The following is a 1,194-nucleotide window of genomic DNA, read 5'->3' as shown; positions in this document are numbered from 1 at the left end:
TGACCACGGTCGTATATACAGGTCTTGCAACTCAGAAGATTTTCAGTGGTGGGGGTAGCTCTCTTATTGAAGCAATTTTTAATTCCTGATAACGCCACCACGTGTCGCTACCCATCTAGTAGGGCTAATATAGCCGTTGATAATCTTGACCAAGATCTTCTTGATCTTGACGTTGTCCATCGAGTTCCGCTTGGGACGTTGAGTGAGCAGCTTCTTCTAACCTAGAAGAGAAATTTTTATCTTCGACGTTACATCATCCGATTGTCATCCCGCGTGAGGCCCGATAGTTGGGTCTCTGCATTGTGGTAATAAATTTAAACTTGCTCAAATAATTCTACCACGTCTATATTGATGAACAATCGACGACAAGTGGTTAGACGTGGTCGTATTGGATCCAGAAAAATCGGAAAAATAATGTAGAGACAAGATCGTAAACCACACGGAGACCACACGAGGAAAGAGTACGCCAAATAACATATCCATGGCGTTTCCGTACAACGGATTTATCGCTCGTCAGTCAGTATCGCATTTTATTTGCCAAGTTATATTTGTTTTTAAATTTGCCGCGTTTTATAATTCACCCTCTGGTCACTAGTGTCGTTGCTATCTAGTAGGGCTGACTAATAAGCGTGACTTCAATAAGTGAGACACCCCCACCATCGAAGTTGCAAGACCTGTATGTAAGACCGTGCCTCTGACGTATGGGAGTATCACTGCCTTAATCTTCTCTTTCTCTGTCTCTGGCGTCGTGGTGTTGTTCTGGCCGGATTCCTTGTTTGTCAGCTTCTTGATGGTACGGTTGATGTTTCTGCTGCTGTATCCGTTCATGGTCAGGGTTCGGTGAAGGTGGTTTAGCTCTCCGTCCAGGGCGGTTGGTTCCGAGTTAGAGAGTGCTCTGTGGGCTAGAGAGCTGATTACCGAATTCTTTTGGGCGGGGTGGTGGTGGGAGTTTGCGTGGAGGTATCGGTCCGTGTGCGTTGGTTTGCGGTAGACGTTGTGGCTTAGGGTGCCGTCTTCGTTCCTACGGACCATGACGTCCAGGAAGGGGATTTGGGAATCTTGTTCGGTCTCCATTGTGAATTGGATGTTGGGATGTTGGGAGTTGATGAAAGTGAGGAATTGAGGTAGAGTTTCCCTCCCGTGGTTCCAGATGACGAAGGTGTCGTCCACGTACCGGAACCATGTGGAGTTTTA

General features: G+C 46.7%; 1 protein-coding gene across 1 annotated transcript; it reads right to left on the bottom strand.

Annotated features, from left to right (window-relative positions):
- Window positions 1-603: 603 nt before the first annotated feature.
- Window positions 604-1,074, bottom strand: LOC105567795. Its single transcript, XM_012022986.1, has one exon. It carries the CDS (start codon window positions 1,072-1,074, stop codon window positions 604-606), a length of 471 nt encoding a protein of 156 aa, XP_011878376.1.
- Window positions 1,075-1,194: the final 120 nt, after the last annotated feature.

Source organism: Vollenhovia emeryi, unplaced genomic scaffold (assembly GCF_000949405.1).
Source record: "Vollenhovia emeryi isolate VEMERY1.0 unplaced genomic scaffold, V.emery_V1.0 DF950515.1, whole genome shotgun sequence".
Lineage (NCBI taxonomy): Eukaryota > Metazoa > Arthropoda > Insecta > Hymenoptera > Formicidae > Vollenhovia > Vollenhovia emeryi.
This window is presented reverse-complemented; position numbering and strand designations above follow the sequence as displayed.

Bases quoted from the DNA above. Each gene is read 5' to 3' on its own strand.
- LOC105567795 (XM_012022986.1), bottom strand. From the start codon at position 1,074: ATGGAGACCGAACAAGATTCCCAAATCCCCTTCCTGGACGTCATGGTC.